The following is a 17,674-nucleotide window of genomic DNA, read 5'->3' as shown; positions in this document are numbered from 1 at the left end:
TGGTCTGACCTGGGAAACACATTTTAAATTTCTGGACAAAAAGACTGCAAAGAGAGTCCCTACCAGAATTAGCAAGGCAGCTAAGATATGTTTCCTGCCTCTAATCAGAGAATGGGCTGGACTGAAATGTAGTCAGGAATACTGGTTGATGTACAAGTTACAAAGGCAAATTGAAATTGTGGATAAACCAAAGTGTTCACTCCATAGTGACTTACTGAATATCACTTCTGAATAGAACACTGTTGGATTAATGAGGGATGAGGAGAGAAGTTGGCCTAAAAAGATGTAAGAAACACCTGCTCTTGAGTTTATAACCTCCTCAAGGAGTCTGTAAAACACAGCTGAGGCTCCCAAAGGCTATTGGGAAGACTGGCACCAAGGGAGCTTTTCAAAAAATATAGATTCCCAAGACCCACCCCTGGAAGTTCTGATTTACCAGATCTAGGGTGGGGCTATAGGATCTATATTTAGGTTCCCAGGTGATTCAAACACTGCTGACACACATGAAATAATTCTCAACAGAGCAGAGCAGCAGATAAACAAATGAAAAGTGGTACACTGAGGCAGTGCTTGGCAGTCTGGTCCAATTACCTCAGGCATCAAAATTACCTGGGAAGCTTGTCAAAAAATGTTCAGGGTTCTACCCCAGAATCTACTGCATTTGGATCTCCATGGGCTGGAGTCAAGGCATATATGCATTTTAGGCAATCTCCCAAGCGATTCTGATGCCCACTCTACAGGGGCATGGATGGACGTGGTAACTGAGCAGAGTCTGGCAGAACCATCCAATCAGACAACACTGAACTCTGTATCAAACACTGTTTTGAGGCCCTTGTGGAAAACTATGTGGACTCACAGAAAACATCCCTGCTCTCACAGAGCCTCCATTCCATGGGGAAGACAAGAAACAAATACACATATGATATGTCAAAAGGTTATGATGTTATGAGGGAATACAAACCTCCAAAGTCTTTATTAGGCACGTTGGTGAGGGAAGGTAAGAAGGTGAGCTTTACCCGGAGATGAGTGGAGGATGAGCCACGTGAACATAGGGTGCATAAGAAGGGAGAAGCATGAACACCAAGGAAGACAGAGCATGCTTGGAGGGAGAGGAGAAACAGGGCAGTAAACCAGAGAAAGGGGGTGGAGGGCAGGTAACTGGTGTGTGTGTGTGTGTGTGTGTGTGTGTGTGTGTGCGCGCATTGGTGGTGGTGTGTGAGAGGGTCAAATCATATATGGCTTTTGTAAGGATGACACATTTTATTCTAAGGAAGATGATGTGCCATTGGAAGTTTCTAGGAAGAAAATGGACTTGGCATTTTAAAAAGATCACTCTGGGAGCAGCTGAGGGGCAGATGGGCTCAGAGAGATCAGTGATTAGACTACTACAAAAGTCCGCTCAGAGAGGAGGGGGTCTTTCAGGAGGCTGGTGATGGTAAGAAATGGTTACACTGGAAATATAATTTGAAGGAAGACCCAACAGAATATGTCAACGGACTGTATATAGTTAGTCAGAAGAAAAGTCAAGAATGACTCCAAGATTTGTGGTTTAAATAAGTGGGTGAAGGAAATTAGCCTTTACCAACACAGGAAGTACTGGGGGAGGGGCAGGCTTGGGGATGTGGAACCAAGAAATCAATTTTAGATAATGTAAACTTGAACAGTCCTCCTGGGTATCCAAACAGAGATGCTGAGCAGGAAGTTAAGATACCGGTTCAGGAAGAGAGAAGTCTGGGCTGCAGACACAAAGCTGGGAAGTCCACGAAGATGGTACATAAAGTCTTCAGTGAGGATGAAGTCCACTGGGTAGTGAGTTTGGATAAGAAAAAAGAAGATGAGGAGGAGGATTAAGGAAAGGAGTCCATGAGGGAATCATCAGTGAAGAAACAGAAAAATCAAGGTAACATGATGTCCCTGGAGGCAAGAGAATAAAGTGCTTCACTGAAAGCGACAGCACTTCCACAAATATGCCGAGCGGTTAGGACTGACAATTAAGCAATAGAAGGTGACTTGACAAGGGCTGTTTTTGGTGAAGTGCTAGGGCCCAAGACTATTTGGGATGGATGGGTTCAATAACGAAGTGGAGACACAGTAGAAACCGGAAGTCTCCAGTAGGAATGTAATGGTCTGTAGGTGACTTTGAAGTTTCTATGGACCACTAAAAAGGTAAAAAGAAAACTGGTAAAATTAGATTTCAATAATATATACTATTTTTCTCAATATATGTTATTATTACAGCGTGTAATATAAAAATATTGAGGCATTTTATATTTTTATACTAACTCTGGAACCTGGTATGCATCTGACATTTACAGGACACCATTTCTGACTCGCCACATTTCTAATGCTCAATGTCCAGATGTGGCCAGTGGCTATAGTACCGGGCCATGCAGGGCTGGGCACTTTAGAAGGGCTCTGCAGTAAGGGGGAATGCTGAAATGGGGTAGTGCCTGGATTGGGGGGTTGGTTAATGGAGGGTGCGTTGCTGACGATTCTGGGCATATTTGGAGGATGTGATGAGCTACCGTGTGCCAAGTTTCAGCTGGGTGTTTCAGAAGCTCTGCATATACGCATCAAAGTCACCTCAGAAGAGCTTGATGAGGCAAGTAACACTGCTGCTCCCACACTCCAGGAACCTCATTCAACATGAACAAACAGCACAGATGGCAATGCCCCTTCTCACCTGATAAATGGGGCTTCTGTCAGGAAAACCTTGCTTCAGCTTTCAAGCACCAGCCCTGAGGCCCTGGGACATCAGTATTAATCTAGGTTGGAACTGTAGGGGAAGGTCCCTGGGGACATGATACCTGACTGCAGGTCAAAGAGCCCTGTGGGTGTACAGCAGTCCAGTGTGGCCCCCAGTGTGGTGTTCCCAGCACCCCTCACAGCCACGCTTAGAAGGGATGACAGACAGGAGCTCTCCCACCAAAATCTTGTTTCTAGGACTACAGAACACCCTGCTGGATATGAAGGCAATAAAGGGAGAAGGCAGGAAAAGAAACTTTTCAGAGCCATTAAGGTCTTTCTTATAGCAGTACTTAACACGGTAATGTGGTGCTTTCAGTCATTTATCTCTTGAGATCTCTTTTCTTATGGTTATGTACATGAGTTTCCTCTGATGTTATTTTATTCACCGCTAAATGAAAATAATTAATAACTCAACCAGGATATTTTAAAAGCAGGTTAACTTGGGGCGCCTGGGTGGCTCAGTTGATTGAGTGTCCGACTTCGGCTCAGGTCATGATCTCACAGCTCGTGAGTTCGAGCTCCATGGTGGGCTCTGTGCTGACAGCTCAGAGCCTGGAGCCTGCTTTGGATTCTGTGTCTCCGTCTCTCTCTGCCCCTTCACTGCTCATGCTCTCTCTCTCTCTCAAAAACTAAACAAACATTAAAAAAAATTTTTTAAAGCAGGTAACTCATAATAAAATATTAGAATACACCCAGTCTTAAAGGGCGTCTGGGTGGCTCAGTTGATTGGGCGTCCAACATTGGCTCAGGTCATGATCTCATGGTCCTTCCGTGGGTTTGAGCCCTGCAATGGGCTCTGTGCTGACAGCTCAGAGCCTGGAACGTGTTTTGGATTCTGTATCCCCCTCTCTCTCTGCCCTTCCCCTGCTCACACTGTCTCTGTCTCTCAAAAATAAATAAGCATTTAAAAAAAAATTTAAAAAAGAATACACAGTCTTAGGTCACATTCAAAATGTTACTGTGTCTGAATTCTTCATGATCACATATACCCAGAGTTGATCAAAACAGGTTAGCCCTCCTGGGATGAGGCAGGGAGCACAGCGAGCAGGGATGGAAGCCAACGTCTGGCATTCATTGGTTGCTTGTCCCAGGGCCCATCTCTCAACTCCCCGATGGTGGGTTTCTCATCTGTCCTTCAGGACTGTTTGGGAAATTTAAGTGCAATAAGGTGTGTGAAGCACACTTTAGAAAGTGGGAAGTTCTAAGCACATTTTCTTGACATTCCTGTAAAAGAAAACCTGGTACCTACAGAGAACATAAATAGATTTTGAGAAGGCAAGGATACTTTGCATTTTTAAAGAACTTACACGATTAAAATCCTTTCCCCTACATCTACTGAGTTATTTGGCAGGCAGGTATCGTCCCTATTTGACAGACAAGAAGAATGAGACCCAAGAGACTAAGTGTCTAAGCCCACACATTTAGCTAGGGGCAAAAGTGTGTCGAGAAGGCTTGGCCCTCTGTGCAGTGCTCTTTCCACTGTGCCCAGTGGTTCCTCTGCCATCACAGTCAAAGATGGGAGTTGTAGAAAGAGTACAGGATGCTAAGTCGGAAGTCCTTGGGTCTAACCCCCTCTCAGTTTCTTCTCTGAAGTAAGATCTGGACAAGCTACCTCCCTGAACATCAGTTTCCTTGTCTAGAAAAGAGGAATGATAATAATCTCTACAGTGGACACGCATTCATTTTCTGGAAACAATATTCAGATTTTGTCTCTAGTCCCCATCCAATGTCCATGCATTTTCAGGAGGCCCTGTCTCCACACCAGGCTCCAGAGGTGGGCCTGTGATCCCATCCAGGCCAAGCAAAGTACTGGATTCATGAACCTCAAAGACATACATGAGCTGAAGGAGCCCTGGGAAGAACCCTGCTCTCTATTCCCATGGACCTGCAGGTACCAGAGCCAACCACCACATACTGGCTAAGAATGAAGCCAACACTGTGGAAGACAGAGCCAGAAGATGGGAGAAACAGTCCTGATGATATTCTTTGTGCCTCTGATCAGCAAGCCATACCTGAAGTCTGGACTTTTCAGGCACATGAGCCAAAAACCTTCCTTTTTTTGCTAAGCCATTTCGAGTTGGCCTTCCTGTCACTTGAAAACTAAAAGGTTCAAGACTGATACAATCTCTTCTCAGGTTTGTTACATTGAATAAGTTATTGTATGTGACAGCTCTCTGCAAACAATAAGTCTTTCCCAAACAATAAAAGGGGTGTAAAAGTAATATGTTGTCAACTTATTTGGGAGGCAAATAAAACATTACAGTATAAACCTATAGGCCACTTTCAATTCTTCAAGGCTTTTTTGTAAGGCAAAAAGAAAAGTTATTCCTTTTTTTTTTTAAGATTTTATTTTTTTTAAAGTAATCTCTACATCCAACATGGGGCTTGAACCCACAACCCCGAGATCAAGAGTTGCACGCTCCACTGACTGAGCCAGTCAGGTGCCCCAAGAAAAGTTATTCTTAAACTTTAGTGCGATGTCCAACCATTTCTAGGAGCATAAGCATTCTGAAATGTGACATGCCAGGGAAGGTTGAGTCACTTGCAGAAAAGCAGCCCAGCACAGCATGAATTCTGACAGTGACCACAATCTTAGACCACGATGCACCATGACCATACAGAAGCCACACATCTTAAAATGAGGAAGAGGTCTCTCTTTTCCCAAATTTCACTTCTAATATTTTCTTAAATTATTTGGTAATTAATCAGTTATGGAAGTAAAAAGGGTAAAACAGGTGGAGAGAGTAGTAGCGAACAATTAAAAGAATGTAGAGAGACATATATATATACATATTGACTCAAAGGAACTCAGGCTAAGAGGTCAAATGGAAGGGGTATCTCATGAATTCCACTGTGAAGTCACGTCATTTTCTCTGAAGATGCTAAGGATGGAAGGCGCCTGTATTGAGACACCACAGGCAAAGCACTCAATATAGGGATCGGCACAAGTGAGTCCTCGTGAGGTGCCCAAGATGCGGACGTGACCTTCCCCATTTCAGAGATGAGGAAACTGATGCCTTATGAGGCTAAGTCATCTGTCCAACTCCTACAGTGAGGGACAAGTGTTTTGCTTCATTCAGTTTCTCTGCACCCAAGTCCCTCTTCTGAGCCCTCCACTTCTCTGCCTTCCTGGGAAAGGACAGGTCTCTAAGGGAGAGTGGAGACGTGGGATTGCTGCAGCCGCTGCCGCCTGAGTCAGCAGCAAACACTCTAGTTTTGTTTTGTTTTTAAATAAAAATTTTGAAGTTTTCTTTGATTCTGAATTGATGACTATGAAACTGTCTTTTGTAGATCTAGGGAAGTACCAATAAATAGTTGCAAAGAATGTTAACCTGAAAATGAAATCAGTGAAAAAAATCAAGGAAGTTCTTTTGCAGGAAGTACACATTTCATAGGGATTTTCCAGTTTACATTCACCTAACCCTCGCGAACCTAAAAATAAATCCTGAACCCCCCTAGGCCCCACTGTTGAGTCTCTGGTGCCTTATAAGCATAATGAAACTTGGAGACTTTAAAGAATTTGTAGGTTTGGGACCTGTGCTTCTTCATGATGGAGGGGGGTAGGGTGGGGATCATTGACCACTGAGAAATGAATGAAAGCTATTTAACTTTGACTAGAAAAACATTAAAACACACACACACACACACAACTTTTTTTTTAATTTCAGGGAATTCATGAATCACAGGTTAATGGTGTCCAGTGTAAAAGCAGAAGGGAAATATCTGTGAAAAATGGAAACTTAATGGGAACTACCTCGGGCAGAGATACCCCACCTTTGGGGGTCTCCTAACTCAAAAACACCTCCTCACACAGAGATCTGTGGTTGAAAAATGCCAACATCTGGCAGGAAGGTTGCTAGCCCTTTATTCAGGGTGATGATTGTCTTCCCTAACATCTCCCATGGCTGAGTGTGTGGGGCTGGAGAGGATGGGTAAGGAGGAAGGTGGGTAAGTGTGTATCCAGCTACGTAGGTGGCAGGGCTGGCCAGAAGACAGCCCACAGTAGCCCTGGTGGCCAGTGGGAAAGAGGCAGAAGAGCCAGAGAGAAGCCATCACAGATGACTGTCTTATTTCAAACTTCTGCTCAGAGCTGGCCCTCTGCCCAGGGATGCACAAGGAAGAGCTCTTCCCATTGCTCTTGAACAGACAGCAAGACCCCCTTTCCAAGACTCCCATCTCATGACAGTAACAGCTTCTGTGAACGAGTCTGGGAACCTCACCCCATTTATGACATGGGTTCCTTGGGAAAATGTGTACTGAATTCTAAATCATCTGCTAACTAAATGAACTTTCTAAACACAATCCACTCGGGGCGCCTGGGTGGCGCAGTTGGTTAAGCGTCCGACTTCAGCCAGGTCACGATCTCGCGGTCCGTGAGTTCGAGCTCCGCGTCAGGCTCTGGGCTGATGGCTCAGAGCCTGGAGCCTGTTTCCCATTCTGTGTCTCCCTCTCTCTCTGCCCCTCCCCCGTTCATGCTCTGTCTCTCTCTGTCCCAAAAAAATAAATAAACGTTGAAAAAAAAAATTTAAACACAATCCACTTGCACATCAAACTCTGTGTGATCACTGTGGGTGTTCAGATGAACATGTGAGCTTTTCAGAATTTGGGCCTGAGAAGTCTGTGGACTCCCAATTCCTGTGTACCTCGGAGAAGTAAGTGGGTCCTTCCTCCAAAGCTGTATCTCCTTGTGAGACTACTGGCAGCTACTGGAAATGAAAGGTGTTCTAGCTGGTGGTCCCCACCCCTCCTCCTACTCTGGATGTTGGTTAACAGAGCTCCTACTGAAGGTCACCAGTTTACACTCTTATTGTATCCCTCTTTCATCACTGACTTGCTGGCTAAATGAGGGTTTATAACTTAACTTTTTGGTACTTGTTTTTAAAGCTGCAAAATGAAGCTGGGCTGTCAAGTGGAGACAAATAAAAAATGAGAGTGCTGAGCTTCTTGGCAAAATACTATGTGCAGATGGATATTACCATTTCTAGCAGGCAGGGTAAGATATATAACAATCTACTAATCTGGTGTTAATGACATTTACATTAACTCCTTTTCGGGGAAGAATGGAAATGATAATATAATTAATACTGCATAAGTACTTTCTAGTTGAGAAGACATTTTTATATTCACTATCTCACTTGATCCTCAGTAAAACTTGGGAAGGCTTGTATAGTAGGCATCACTTTTACCTCTGCTCAAGAAGTCAGGAGCCCAACACTCCGAGAGGCCAAATGATTTGTCCAAGGTCATCCAGGGAGGAGAGAGGCAGTGGCCAAAGCCAGGCCTTTTAATTTCAAGTGTGATCTCTTTTCTACTTGTTTCATTCCCTGGGTCTGTGCACAGGAAAGGTACTTTGTGGGGAACAAGCACAAAGGATGAGAGGGCTGAAAGACATCCTATCATAACTTATTCTATCCAGCTAGTCTAACTTAGATATGTCCTACTCCAGCTCATCTGGCCTATCTTATTCTAATTCAGCAGAGGGCAGTTTCCTTAGGGGTGCTGGAGACAGGGGTGCATGAACCATCTCATTCACAAAAACTGGTGGTTAATCATTGGAAAGAATTTTATTATTAGCAAAGGACGATAAAACCTCAGCTTACTGTAACATATAATAAGCAAAGGATAATCTTAAAAAAATGATTTGACTGGAGAAAAATTTATTATTGTGTCACAGTCGAGAAAAACTATTCTAGATGGATCAAACCAATAGAATACCTCATCCCCGCCACCAGCATTTTCACTCAGACATTCCATATAAGGGTGGGCATGTAAGGGCTGCTGTATAGTTTCTGTCTCAATCCAAGCAAAGGGGCCCGTCTGTAGGCCCTGTTGAGGGTGTGGCCCAATATGTTCCTCAACTATCTGTAGATCATGTTCTGGCTCTGAGCACTGGCCACAGGTGACTGGAAAAGGGGAGGGCAGATGGCAAGATGAAGGGCCATTGGAGAAGTCCTGCTGCTATAGGTCAAAAGGAGAGCCTGGTCCCTGGAGAAGCCTCCTTCTTTTGTGCACCCCCAAAGTGAGGCCCCATTAGTGGAGGCCGACTAAGCATGTTCATCCCTTAAACCTAAAAACCCCAATTATCACAATACTGATCTATATATACAATAAAAACTACCTCACATCACAAATTGAAACAAATCACATAAAAATACAAGGAAATATAAGTAAATGTCTGCCCAACTTTGAAAACCATAACAGCAAGATCACAAAGGCAGAAATTGTTATGGAAACCATAAAATTGAGGACATAGACACCTACCACATAACAGTGTCATATAATTAAAAGGTAAATGATAAACTCACTAAAAGTTACTTTTCTTACTACTTAAGGAATTTTTATGTAGTTGGGAGTCTGTGAAATACAAAAATACCAACAGAAAAATGGACACAAACACACAATTCACAAATGAATGGGTCTCAGCTAAAATAAGTACATAGTGACCTCAGTTATCAAGTATCAAGTATGGAGGGGTACAGACTAGGTCATTAACAGAGGCTGTCTTTAGGTTGGGAGTTGTGGATAATATTTACTTTCTTTGTTTATATTTGGATTCTAGGGTTTTCCTACAATGAACATGGACAATTTTGGTAAGCAGTTATTAAGTAAAAAACTAAGTTCAGAACACTGTGGGAAATGTGAAATATGGAAACAACCTCTTCCCCCTCAAGGAACTTTTCCTAGTGCTACAGGAATGTCTGGTTAATGGCTTCTAAGTAATTTACCACTAGCATTGTTCAGGAAATACAATAAGATGAGAAGAATGGATTCTTAAAAAGCTTATGACACATCATGAAAAAACTAGAAAAAACACCCACTACTTATTTAATTTTTTGATACAAAAGGAGGGTTCTTTTCTCAAATGATCTGATTTATACTTATGCAAAGTTTCCTTATAAAAACTTAATTCTGCCAATAAGGGCATAAAGTTAATGCATAGTCAAATTTGTTAAGTATTTTATTTCTTCTGAAAACATAAGGCCTAAAATGTTTCGTTATATATTCTTTTATCTTTCCTAAGATAAAATATAACTCTCCTCCCATTTTTTTTATCACAGCTTTTAAATCTACAAGTGAAGGTCTCTTTTGTGCAAAATTACGGTTTTTCTTTAGCTGTATTTTCATCTGCTTCCTCTGACAGAAATTCAGTGTGAGAAAGGATTTCTGAGATAATTTGATATCCTCCCCCCTTGACTGAGAGATGAGGGCTAAGGCCCACAGAGGTTCAATTAGGACAGTCAAGCTAAAAATAACCCAGGCTAGCATAGTTTATTACTTCTTTAGACTCGTTCTCATTTCAATTTTATACTCATAAACCAGAAGAGTTCTTTAACATTAAACAGTAGCTTGACTTAAGTGTTCAATTTAGTACTTAAATAGTGTCTCCCGTCAGAACACGCCAGGGATCCTTCCATCCAGCTGATGCTACAGTGAGGGCCTAGTGTGTGTGACTGGGTATGACTGCTGAACCTCGATGGCTTTTGTCACAGCTCAGCCACCACCCCAGGGAAACATGAGGCAGAGAACTCCAATATCTTGATTATATATACACTCTCAGGCAGCACTGGTATACTAAATGCCATCGTTAATTTCCAAAAGAATCACAGACTTATAGCTTAGGTTTAAGAGTAAGAAAGTAACTCAGATTTTGGACATTCTTCTGAATAGCAGAGGATCCATTACAGTGCAGAAGGGATACATCTTTAGGTCACCAGGATAACCCTCAGTGCCCCCTATCTGGCAGACTACAAGCTCCTTGAAGGCAGACTACAAACTCTACTTTCTTAGTTTTTCTTTGTTTCCCTAGTGCCTAGCAGACTTCCTGGCATGGAGCCAGCACTCAGCGAATTATGTTAAAGTGAGGTGGTAAGAACAGATGGGAAAGATCTCCAGAGAGTGAGTGTGCCTGTAACCAATGCTCTATGAGATAATAGCTTTGTGCTGACCCTGAAATGTCCCAGATACATACAGAGTTCTACTTACACAATAAAGTCATTACTTTCTAAAGTAATTATTTTGGTGATTATTGGCTATTTTCTCTAATAAAGAAATAGGAAAAATAATAAATAATTTTTAATTTACCCAAGCCCCAGAGCTTTACATCTGAGGAAAAGGAAAAACAAACAAACAAACAAACAAACAAACAGCTTCTACACAGGGACCTGGGTTTGTAAATATGAAAGAAAATATTGTTGAAATGGGATATAACTGAGTGCAACCAAAATTTACTTTATGTTTTTCATATTGCTAGGAAAATGAAACAAAACAAAACAAAACAAAAGGTAAAAACTCTGAGAACAACTTCCCAGCTCCATTCTTAGCAATAGGCCAAAAACTGAGGCTACAAGGACCTCGAGATTTCTTATGAGAAACTGTAGTAAGAAAAATACAGTGACTCATCCCATAATAATGCCCCTTCTTCCCAAAGTACACATCACAATTCCCACATCCCTGGCATGTGGGCACTTGGTGCAGATCTATTGCAACACAGAGCATCCCGCTGCACCAGTGCCCCTTGGTGGGCGAGAGAGATGCTGATATTAGGGTAACAGACCTCCCTGGTGCTGGGGGAAGGCTATTAGCGGGTGGCATGGTTGCACTCGTTCTGCCTCCCAAAGGAGAGGGCTTACTCCCCTTGTACTGCTTGATCTGGATCAGCAGTTCTTTTGTGTAGCCACCTTTAAGAACTGGGGAGCTGGGTACAGCTTCTGTACAGGATCAAAGAATCCCCTGGCAGAGCAGTTCTGAATAGGCACCCCCAGGATCACCTAACCAACAGTCATTCAGACACTGAGGAACCAAACCGGGGGGGAAAAGATGAAAGAAAAGGAATCTACTACTCACGGCACAAGCAAGGTTCCCAGGCTGTTGCTCGGGTACTGGCTCACTCCCCCATCACTTCTGGGGCCATAGAGAACTAAGTTCAGTGAACAGTTAGAGGAAAATAACTGCTGTTTCTTGACAAAAACGTATCTCCAATACAGTATTTAGGAAGCCAATTTCCCAGGCCTTCCCAGTCAAATAGTCCTGGAGAAAAATTACCAAGAGAAATGAGACGGATCCTGCCCTTTGGCGAATATCAGTGTAAACTGATAAAGAATCCAAAGCTTTCTGGAAGTTCAAGGAATATTCACAGAGGAGCCAGATAACACTGGCTTTGGGCATCTGAAGTATATATCAAGGACTATGCACGCCTTCTCTCAGACAGAAGGCAATTCTTGGAAGGAAGGATGGTTTATTGACCCTCAAATGGCTGAGACAGGTGGGCTCCTCAGAGATCAAACATGAATGAGGCTAAAGCTCCAAGGCACATGTGGTAGAGGGACCAAGTTGTCAGCTCGATGGGCAGTGTGCAGGAGGGTCCTTCTCCAGGCCTGGATATTTTACTGTTTCTGGGGGCGACAAGCTTGAGGAAGTGGTGGATGAGAGGCCTGTTAGGAGGGAAGGTGCACAGGTGGGCTGGCCAGCCCGAAGGGATGCACAGATCCTATGTCCAGGGAGGGAGCTGTGTAGTGCTGCTGAGCGTTAGCAGACTGCCACGTGTGTGGCTGGGACAGCGTGTATGTGAAGGCACAGAGGTGGGGAAAGAGCAGCTGAAGAGACAGAGACTGACCACATCTAAAGAGAGTCACTGAAAACAATGAACGAGCCTCATGATATAAATGTACTTTTCTTTATAAGCCGTTTTGGTTAACTCTGATAGTGTTATCACTAAACGTCAGAACATTCTGAAGAGAAGAAAATTGAACTGGCTTGTGTAAAAGGCTCAGACTAGACTAGTCAACTTTTCAGAATGAAAATGCTTAACCTTTAGGAAGTCCTCCAGATTATAGGATTTATTTGACAGCAGCTATAGCAAAATCAGGATCTGTATAAATACCAGTGCCCCAAAGGAGGATAACATTTCATTTGTATTGAGATGTTTTAATTCACCCTTAATAATTTAAGATATTATGTATTAATATTACATATCATATAAGATCTAATTTCTTCTTTTTTCCATCTGAAGCAATAACACTTCCTGGTACAGTTAATTGTTGTTTTCTTAAACCAAAGATCAATTTCTTCACTGCTCTGAGAATCACTTAAGTTATATTATATTAATTTGCCAACAGCATTACTATTTTTGTATTTATTAACTTACTGAGATAACTCTAACATCCTGGAAAAATCTCAAAGAATACACTTTTAATACTCTTCAACAAATTTGCTTCATTTATGTCATTTAATTGACAGATGAAGAAATAAGGGTCCCACTGGTTTTTCCAAAAGGCTCATCTCCAAATAAAAGCATTTCTGCTCTTTACTTTTCCTAGGTCTCTAATTCACCCTTCTAGTCTCTATCCGTTTATTTCAGATGAGGTAAGAATCTGGTTTTAGACCATGTGGGCCAAATGTCACATTTCATATGGATTAAAAAATAATAAACATAAGGGGTAATCTAATATTCCCATAAATTATTTTAGAAGCATCATAATCCTGTCACACTTCATGTCCAGCTTTCATGTCTCCTAGTTTTTTTCTTCTTTGTTAAAGTTCAAGTGATATATCCAAAAATATGAAAAAAAAAGTTTGCACCGAGGTAAGTTCAGAGAGAATGGACTGTGGCTGCAATGACACACACACACACACACACCCTCCAAGGAGACTCTCTCAAAGGCATATGTTAAGTTTACAAGGCACAGCTATAAGTTACAACATGAAGGGGTAGTTTTCTGTATCTATTTCTCTGAAGAGAGAACTCCAATGAAACACAAATGAAACAGGCAGGACCTGATGGAGCTTGAGACTTAGCCTGAGAAAGGAGAGAGAAAACAAACCCTATCGGCAAAGAAACAACACACTGGGGAAAAGTATGATTCTCATGAAAATGTCAGTGATTCACCATGGAATAAAATTCAAAGCCGCTGACCCCAATGAAAGCTTCCAGTGGAAATGTGGATTTTCCTTCATTTCATTTAAAGACCTTGCTTTATCTCATTTGAACATTATCATAAGCACCATCCCAGATTTTGTGATATGTTCCTTTCTCATTAAAACTGATACAAAAAAAAATGATATTAAAAGATACGGCTGATAAACTGAATTTTCAAGGGGACTTCAGGAAGAAAAAAACAAAAAACCAAAACAAAATAAACAAAACACATCAGTTAATATTATCATGCAAAAGAGGTAGGACATTTTTGGTCCCTTAAAACATTCATTGGGTGCTCAATGAATGGCCCAAGGATAACAGAAGACAATATTTTTTTCTATTTTTACAGTAAGTTTTAAGCAAATTTATTTATAGAATTTTTTTGTACATACCAATTCTTCATTCTGACTTGCCATAAGATCATGACTGAATGAAAGTTGACTTACACAGACCACAAATCTGTCAGGAAATACACGGAGCTCTGCACAAAATGAAAAAAATCAAGTTACTAAAGGCATCAAAAATCTCTGAACACAGAAATGCTTGTTCTCAGATTTTTAAGTTACAGCTAAAATATGTATATACATAAGACACATGTCTCCTCTCCTCGTCTCCTTTCAGTATTTGCCATCAGGAGGGCAGGGCAAGCACAGAGCTCTAAGGAGCAGTCAGGAGGTTGCAGATAGGTCCGCCTGAGCCCCTGGACCATTAGATTATATCCCATGAAACCCCCAGGCAGGGAAGGGCCCTTGCAGCCTTCCCTCTGTGACAGTTTGCTGTTTTCTGACCAGAACTCACATTTGGGAAATAGGATCAACGTTTCCTAACGAGTGTGCAGAATTATACAGAAAGAGGAAGACTATGGGATAAAATCTGAAAACGTGACTCATCAATGTTCTCACTAATTAGTTTACTTATCATCTCTTTAGTCAACTGGTCTTAGATGGGTCTGCTACACTGGAGGGCAAATGCCCAATCTGAATCAGGCAATGAAAGGAGAAGTGTGATTAATATGAATAATAAGAAGGAAATAGTAAAATATGCAAGAGCAAAGATGATATAATTACACCTCAGTCACATTACTCTATTATTACAACTTCTTTTATTTTTTTCTAACATTTATTTGTTTTTGAGAGAGAGAGAGAGACAGAGTGCAAGGAGGAGAGGGAGTCACAGAATCTGAAGCAGGCTCCAGGCTCTGAGCTGTCAGCACAGAGCCCTACGCAGGGCAGAACTCACAAATTGTGAGATCATGACCTGAGCCGAAGTCGGTCACCCAACTGATTGAGTCACCCGGGTGCCCCTATTATTACAACTTCTTAAAGCAAGAAGTGCTGGGTTGGGGGGAGGGCTGCAGGAATCTCAGAGCTGGACACCCCAACATTCAATGAAATAAGAATATAAGATGGTAAATGGCATCTGTATCTCTCCTCCTCTCATCTGTCTGTCCATCCATTCATGAATTCACTTATGTATGCAGCCTCCACCTATGTCTGGAGTGGTGTTTAGCTGATGCTAACAGTATATATTCTGGGTGGGAGGTAAGGATCTTCTCCTTTCTTTATACTTGGTTGTCTTGCTTTCATATTTTTCATAATACTTATATATCATATTTATAACACAAAGACATTTTTCTAAAAGAGAAAACTTCCCTCTTAGATATGACCAACATTTTTAAAGAGGGATATTATGAATCAAATAAGTGAAGCTTTTCACATACTTTGCTCATTTCCAACAATGAATGACAATGTGAGGGACTGACTGATAGAAGCTAAGCATGAAGGTAGTGGTTACATATACACACAACTTAAACACAGTTAACACCACACCACCTGGCTAGGTTAAATTACACCAAAGGCCTAATGAGTTGATGTTTCAGTAATAGCCATCTCCTTACCTCTCCCCTGGACCACTGCTGTTTCCTTGGTGATCACTCTTCCCTATTCTAATTCATCCTACTCAGTGCAAGCAGGTTAACAGTTCTAAAAAAATATTTCCACTTATCCTGCTCAAAACCCCATTGTGGATCCTCAGTACCCATCACATGATGGGCAAACTTCAAAGCCCTCCATGAGTGGGGTCTAACCTGTCCTTCTGGTCTCACTCCCACCAGTCCTCCTCATGTAGAAATCTCCATTTCAGAGGGCCTGAGTGTGTTGAAACTTCGACCCCTCTTAGATGTTCTATCTCGTAAGAGACTAGGGACAGACTTAAAAACAAACAAAAAAATAATAATAATAAAGTCATTAATATTTATTCATTAATTCTTAAAATTTCTTATTGAAGTAAGTGATAAGTAGTCTGCTTCCCACTTTCTGGAAGGGGGAACTAAACCCCGCCAGCCAAAAATCATGACATTGAAATACTAGCGGATCAGAATTTAAATTAAAAATGATCAGTTTGGGGTGCCTGGGTAGCTCAGTCGGTTAAGCATCTGACTTCGGCTCAGGTCATGATCTCGCGATTTGTGAGTTCGAGCCCTGTGTCGGGCTCTGTGCTGACAGCTCAGAGCCTGGAGCCTGCTTTGGATTCTGTGTCTCCTCCTCTCTCTGCCCCTCCCACGCTCATGCTCTGTCTCTCTCTGTCTCTCGATAATAAATGTTTAAAAAAAATTTTTTTTTTAAAATAAAAATGATCAGTTCTATTCAATAATTTCTCTGTTTTGTCCTTCCATTTCTTCCTCTGAAAAGTAACAATACTAGAATGATGAATTTTGAACATTTTGGAGCCAGGTATTATATAAACAGAAAGCAACCTCTGTACACTTCTTCTTTGCTTAAGTCATAAGTGAAACTTTTATCATTTTAATATTTAAATAAAGATTTAGGCAATAGCAATCTTTACCATACAGATAGCCTTCATTTTAACAGACAGATACCAGGTTAAGTGGCTTATTTTACTAAGAGAATTGAAGAAAGTGGAAAGCCCCAGTAAGAGAGTAATATACTTGAGTGACACTTAAAGTTTAAAAAGTGTAGATAATTGTGAAGATTCCAAGAGCAAACCTCCATACAGTTTATTTTCAAAGTCCTTGTTTCATATCTTATATATTAAAGTCATCCAAGGAAGTTCAGTTAGAGTTTCTTTCCAATGTTCAGATCAGCTTGGAGAATTGTCATTAGCATCTGACTTTATTGTTGTTGGCTGGACGTGTTTGACATCATTTCCTCAGCAGACATCTTGACTTGGGGAAAGGAGGGGGGGAAGCTGGCCTTGTCACACACCTAAGAAAGGCTCTGACAGCTCTGGGCTGGGAAAGCATTTTCTCGTGTACACACTTGCTCTGTATCCCAGGGACTGTGTGTGCATAAAGATGAAGTGATTCATGGTGTAACTGCCTGTCAAATCATTCTGGAAGCTCAATGAAAGTGCTGAGATGCAGCAGGAAAGTAAAGCCTGATGTGGCCCAGCTCACAGTTCTCAGACAGGCAGTAAAACAGTGAAAATTGAAAAAAAAAAAATCACAAATGTTTAGAAATACTCTCAATCAGTATTTCAATTTTACAAAGGCAACGAAGAAAGTTGTAATATTCATTCCTTAATTTTCATTCCTTCTCTAGGACAAGCTAATAGTGCAAAATGATTGACAACCCAAGATATCAGCTTCTTACCAGTATTCTGTGAACTTCTGAAACAGTGGAGGCGTATCCCTCTCTTGAGAAAATAGGCTGTGATTTGAAAGCCATAACCTATAAGGTAAAAGAGGGTATCATTAGATTACAAGTTTGTTTGCCACTAAATCCCACAGCCCTCCCTAGTGCCTACCATGTAGTATGTGTTCAATAATTATTTAACAAATGAAAGATTAAAAAGAATCAATAGAGGGATTCACATGAGAGAAAGGGGTAAATATTACACTATGAGCTCTTCTAGGAGGACTGGCCAGAGCACCTGGTTGGGATTGTCTCCAGTGCCTTAAGTGGCTCAGTTACTTTATCTGTTACAATGAATTCAACCAAGAATTCTCTACCCAGCAAGATTATCATTCCAAACTGTAGGAGAGATTAAGAG

General features: G+C 41.5%; 1 protein-coding gene across 1 annotated transcript in view; it reads right to left on the bottom strand.

Annotated features, from left to right (window-relative positions):
• The window catches only part of SLX4IP (SLX4 interacting protein), a 178,189-nt gene that overhangs the window by 6,506 nt on the left and 154,009 nt on the right, over window positions 1-17,674 (bottom strand). Inside the window, exons 5-6 of the mRNA XM_040447704.1 lie at window positions 17,275-17,352; window positions 14,056-14,144 (exon numbers count right to left, since the gene is read on the bottom strand). Coding sequence (XP_040303638.1) covers window positions 14,056-14,144; window positions 17,275-17,352 — 167 coding nt within the window. The remainder of the gene's footprint in view (window positions 1-14,055; window positions 14,145-17,274; window positions 17,353-17,674) is intronic.

This window comes from Herpailurus yagouaroundi, unplaced genomic scaffold (genome assembly GCF_014898765.1).
Source record: "Herpailurus yagouaroundi ecotype Mexico unplaced genomic scaffold, PumYag 196, whole genome shotgun sequence".
Lineage (NCBI taxonomy): Eukaryota > Metazoa > Chordata > Mammalia > Carnivora > Felidae > Herpailurus > Herpailurus yagouaroundi.
This window is presented reverse-complemented; position numbering and strand designations above follow the sequence as displayed.